Genomic DNA, 5,960 nt, shown 5'->3' with positions numbered 1-5,960 from the left:
TCATTTCTAAAAGAAAGAGTGTATGTGTAATACATTTATTTGGTTTGTTTGACAAATACAAAAACATCCCTGATGTTGCTAAGTCTATCTCTTTTATTGACTTCTCTTATAACCCATTTTTGGGTTATTCCCCAAAATTTATCCTTTTTTTCCTTTTAAAATAAATAACAAATAATAATAGTAAGAATATTGATATTTTGGCAAAAACAAGCTAGAAGGATTTAAAATATACAGAAAAATCAAGCTATAATTTTGGATGAAATTAGAAGCTTAATCATATCCCATTGCACCTAAAACTGAAGAGACAATGTGGATGTAATGTCAAATTAAATAATTATTGGATGAATTTGAATAAAAATTTAGTCTAGATACGTAATTATATTTTTAATAGGCCAATTTCATTTAATCATGGATCATATTAAAGTTTAATTATGTTTAAGAGTTAATTTGGGTCAAATTAAAGTATTTAATTAAGTGCAAAGACTTGATTATTTTTTAAATAAGTCAAATTAATTTTATTAGGTACATAATTGGTAAAAATAATTAAGTTTGCGAGCTCGATTTAGGCCTAATTGAGAAAATTAAAATTTTAGAGGACCAAATATAATTTTTATAAAGTCATTTAGTTCAAATCAAGGGTAAAATTGTAAGAAAATTAAAAGTTTAGGGTCAATTGAGAGCTAAATTGAAGAAATTTACAGCCAATGATGTTTTTTGAAAAAGTCGTCAAACTCTAGAGATTTAATTGATTGAAATTAAGGGTGAAATTGAAGAGATTTGAAAGTTTAATGGTTAATGAATGGTCAATTTGTATAAATTTGACATCAAAGACCATAATGAAAAGACGCTAAAATTCAGGGTTAATGTTGAAGTTTGGCAATGGCAAAATTGTATAAAATTAAAAATTTTGGGTCAATTAAGGGTGCAATTAAAAGAAATCAAAAGTTTAGGGACTAAATTAATTTTTAGTTAAATCCCTAAATTAAAATAGTAAAAGCTAAAACGATGTCATTTCATATAAATAAAACAATTTGTTTTGACCAAACAGTACCCAAAATATAGGAAAAACTAAACGACATGTCGTTAGATTAGTGTTTGTTTTCTTCTTTCTTTTCATAAAAAAAAGCTACACGGGTAGCTACTTTTCAGCGGTATTTAATGCTTCATCTCTTCACCAAACTTGACAAAACATGCACTACCATGATGGCCTAATATTTAACCATACCCTAAGTATGGTTCTTTCAAGCTAATTAACACTACAATGGTCGTGGTGCTGGCAAAAAAAAAAAACCAACTCATGCAGCCTTTAAATGTCAAAATTTAATAATTCATGATGACTACTTTGAGCCAAAGTTGAGTTTTTTCTGGGTTAAATCAAGGGTCAAGATTTGTTCTTGATAAAAAAAAAATATCCATTTTCCACCCCCTTTAATAAGGGTGGATTTCATGTATTGAGGGTGAAGTTTAAAAAACCTAATTGCATTTATATTTGATTCTTCATTTACAAATGAATCTTCACTTAAATAACCATGGTTATTTTCATTACATCCATCATCATACTCAAATAATGATTAATATTATTATCTATGACTTTATGTATGTTGCTAGAACTAGATGTTGAACCAATACTCTTTTCTAATTCTCTTATAAGGAATATAGGGTTCTCTGTATTTAAATCAACACAAATATTTTTCAATGAACTAGTTTTATTAGAAGGTGCATCATTATAATGTTTGAGTGGTGGAATATTTTTTTTTTACACTTTATATATGGACATCAATTTCTCCTACACTAATATTCTTTGAATTTTAAAGTGCAAAATTAATAAAACTCTTAACCCTTTTATATTATTTTTCCTACACAATTTTTTTGGTGAATCTCAATACATGCAAGAATGACCAACCTTTACTTAGAAACCAATATAGAATAATGATATCAATATTTTTTTTTAATAATATAACAATCAATTCAAAATTCAACTTTGATAATTAAAAATAAATTCACAATCTAATAACCAATTATTATTTTTAAAAATGTAATGATGTGTTAAAATATTAAATAAATGAATGGATCAAATTAAAAACAACTAAATGGTGCCCAACTAATTATCTATCATTTGTTCAATTCAAACATATTCAATCTATATTAATAACATTTAATTGTTATCAATTCCACTTAAAAATAATTTCCTTAAAATTTACAATATAACAATAAAATTGATAAAATATAATTACTACTTAATAAATACCAATAATTTCTTTTAGTATAACACACCTAAATCCAAAAATAAAAATAAAAAACTAAGTTTATCAAATTAAAAATAATTTCAAATTTCCCAAATTACAAACAAGCAATAACATATAAATCAAACTTTAATTCTATATGAAAAGGTTATAAAATACTTAAATATATAAGCAATCTACACTACAAATACTAAAACAAAATATTAATACATTATCTTAAAACACGAAGGAGTTGGTTTGCTTACTTGAAGTAGGAAATATTTAGAAATAAATTGTATGACAATGATCGTACATTACAGAATATTGAGTGTTAAGTAGCTGAATTTGTGATTTTGTGATAATGAGGCCTAGATTTATGGCAAAATAGGTGGGAGAGGCTGTTGTGTGGATTTGAAGTTTAAGAGAAAGAAAAAGAAAAAAAAAAGAAAAAAATAGAATTGATGTCAATTATAATACTTTTAAATTTATCGATGAGATTTTCAATATAATTTTAAAATGAAAAATATTATCAATCAATTTGTACTTACATAATCTTAATGATAAAATTACATTATAATATTTTTATTTTATTTTATTAGTGATTTCATCATTAATTACCAACAAGATATCCTGTTATTATCATAATCCGACATTATTAATGGATAATATTTTGTGGGTAATTTCATTTTTATTTAACAATTTTTTAGTGGTGTATGTAAAATAATTTATTTTTATAAGTTCACCGAATTAATACAAAAATAAATCTTTCAAATAAAAAAAAACTCAATCTTTATTGATGCATAAATTGTTACAAAAATATTCCTTATTTTTATGCTTAAATTTAAATAGTGTATAGTTAATCGAGTCTAGTCCGTTGGACCGAATTAATCACATAGTGCAAGTTTTATTAAATCAATTATTCATAATAATAACGTTTATGTTAACACATACGTTTTTAAAGCTTAGCAGCCCAATTTATCATTTTGTAATTTTAGCAAACCCAACAAGTAGTTAAAATGCAGTAATTTTTATTATATAATAAAACCAGATCCATTTTGAATATAATAGTATAAATTTAATGAATGTGACAAAATAGGAAAATATAAAACGACAGAATTCGGTATGATAACAGGGCGTTTCAAGTTGTGTTGTTTTTCACTGCGAAATTAACCAAGGTAACGGGATAATTTTATCTCTTTCCCAATTTTACTTAAAACCATCAAACATGTCATTGTCACTCTGGCATTTCATTTGCTGTCAAGCAACCATTGGTCACTGAATGCCCGATAAAGGTTCAAAAACTGAAAGGAGGCAATGCTGTAGTGCTTTCAGGTCCACTTTTACCAGACTGTACCTAACCCCAAAACCACTGTTTTATCCCGCTTCTCAACAGAGTGATGCCTTTTCGCTTGCTGATGTACATTTGTAAGGCGGCAACACAATTCAACGGCGGTGATTAAACCACTTGTTAGACAAAGAAACAAAAACGGTAGTGGTTTTGTTTCAGAGGGCTGCTGTCCATGTGGCAGTCTCTGCTTCTATTAACTTTATGTTGCCCTATGCATGGCTAGTATGTCACACTAATCCACGAGGCCAACTCACCTTTTACGCTTCTATATAAGCTAGGCACTGGAAACTCTCCGAGTCACACAGCAAACCATCTTAAGAGGGGTTTCTCTCCTCTTGTTCTTACTCTTCTATTGCTTTTGTTTTCCATGGCTGCCTCTGTTGATCCTCTTGTTGTTGGTCGTGTTATTGGCGATGTGGTTGATATGTTTGTCCCTGCTGTAAACATGTCTGTTTATTATGGATCAAAGCATGTTAGCAATGGGTGTGATATTAAGCCTTCTTTATCTGTGGACCCTCCCAAAGTGACCATTTCTGGCCACTCTGACGAGCTGTACACTCTGGTTAGATTTTTAGCTGGTTATGTGTTTTTTATGTTCTTGCATGCAAGTCTCTTTTATGCTAAAATAATATGTACTGTGCTATTTTTCTCTTTGTTTGCGCATGTCGATCTGCTGGGATGCTGTGTTCGATTCCTGCAGATGATTGTACATATATCTAACAAGTTGATGATATGGTTCATGCAGGTGATGACTGATCCTGATGCACCCAGCCCTAGTGAACCCAGAATGCGAGAGTGGGTTCATTGGTATGTACTTGTGCAGGAAAAAAGAAGAAGAAAAAACACGTTGGATGATTCTTGTGATCTAGATTTATAGTTAAGAAAAAACATAAAACTTAACGTTTTGCTTATTGTAGGATCGTTGCGGACATTCCTGGGGGCACAAACCCTACTCGAGGTGAAAATATATGAAACCTTACCTCTCTCTCACTCTCTCTGTTTTCCCCCCCCCCTGAAAAAATCACTTGTTCTTTACAAACTAATTTCGATCCTTTTATGATCTCTTTAATTTTCTCTAGTTTAACTTATTCAAGATAAGAAAGAAAAACTTAGACATCTCTTTTCATGACCATATACAAGTTGCATGCACGCAAAATCTTTGACCTTATTTTCTACATTTTTCTTTGTTGTTGTTCATGTTACAAATTAATCTCAAGAAGAAATTTATTGTATTTTTGTTTTTTAATTAGTAGAAAGAAGATCATCGTATTCGTACAAAGCCAAAAGTTCTTATATCATTGCAAGAATTATTGCTAGCTAGAAAATCAATGGCCATGAATGTTAGGTATTCAGTAGAAGCAGCAATGACAAAACCTACTGTGTCTCCCCTGCTTCCATAGCTAGTCATGCCTCTTCACTGCCAAAACTTCCACTTCTTTGTTTTTCTTTACTGTTAAGCAAATGCTTGGCAGAAAATTAAAAGAAAAGGAAAAAACGGCATGCAAGCACACACTGTATTAGGTATTTCATGTCCCGCAGCTCGAAGTTTGCATCACAGCAATAATTAACATGATAGTTTATAGTATCTGAAACAAAATTTAGCCAGCAGGAAACACCATCCCCACAGTTTCATTTATGAGAATTAACATCTGTGTGAGTGAAAGTAGGCAGGAATATTTTTCATTTTTTCCTCACTGGCAGACATGACCCCAGGGTGGCGTATTGGCAGTAATTTCTCTTCTCTTGTCACGTGTGCATTTGGTAACGTATGCAGTTTTTCCCTGTTCCCCGTCATTGCATGTACAATGCTATTAACAAGTGGTTGTCTGCATTGGCTACAAGTATCACCCCCAACGATGCCACTGGAGTTACACGTCTCATGCCACCTGTCACTTCCGCCTCTAAAGCCTGGTGGAAGCTCATTTCTTACTGATACGTGGCATATTATAAGCTATCCACGTGGCAAGCATGTGCTATTCCTAAAAATTGAGTTCTTGTAGATGATGCTTTACTCCCCAACTTGTGCATTCTCTTATATAAATAATTTGCATGTGTTAATCTGTGGCAATCCTAACAGTTTTAGTTATCATTAGCGAGCGAAAATTTATTTCTTATTAATAGCAGAGGAAGAAAGAGATACTCTTTTAGTTAGATCAACAATCCTCTCAGAGTATATCTAGCTATACGCGAATTCAAAAAAGTACGAATATCACTTCTTATACTGTGTAAATGTTGCAAATAAGCTTTGATATCTATAAATGTTGGACGAGCTTGACAAATATTTATGAAAAAATAACAAATGTGAGTGCGCAACATTAATCATGGACAATTCAGTTCGCATGGTGCCAAGTACTGTTGGGTAATTGGTATAACTAATGTTTGCAGGGAAA

The 5,960-nt window shown here is 30.6% G+C and overlaps 1 protein-coding gene across 1 annotated transcript in view; it reads left to right on the top strand.

Moving 5' to 3' along the window:
- The first annotated feature begins 3,937 nt into the window (after nucleotides 1-3,937).
- The window catches only part of E12A11 (PEBP (phosphatidylethanolamine-binding protein) family protein), a 2,307-nt gene continuing 284 nt past the window's right edge, over nucleotides 3,938-5,960 (top strand). Inside the window, exons 1-3 of the mRNA XM_011002167.1 lie at nucleotides 3,938-4,132; nucleotides 4,316-4,377; nucleotides 4,488-4,528. Of these exons, the coding sequence (XP_011000469.1) occupies nucleotides 3,938-4,132; nucleotides 4,316-4,377; nucleotides 4,488-4,528 (298 nt within the window). The remainder of the gene's footprint in view (nucleotides 4,133-4,315; nucleotides 4,378-4,487; nucleotides 4,529-5,960) is intronic.

This window comes from Populus euphratica, unplaced genomic scaffold, assembly GCF_000495115.2.
Source record: "Populus euphratica unplaced genomic scaffold, PopEup_1.0 scaffold180.1, whole genome shotgun sequence".
NCBI classification, from domain to species: domain Eukaryota; kingdom Viridiplantae; phylum Streptophyta; class Magnoliopsida; order Malpighiales; family Salicaceae; genus Populus; species Populus euphratica.
This window is presented reverse-complemented; position numbering and strand designations above follow the sequence as displayed.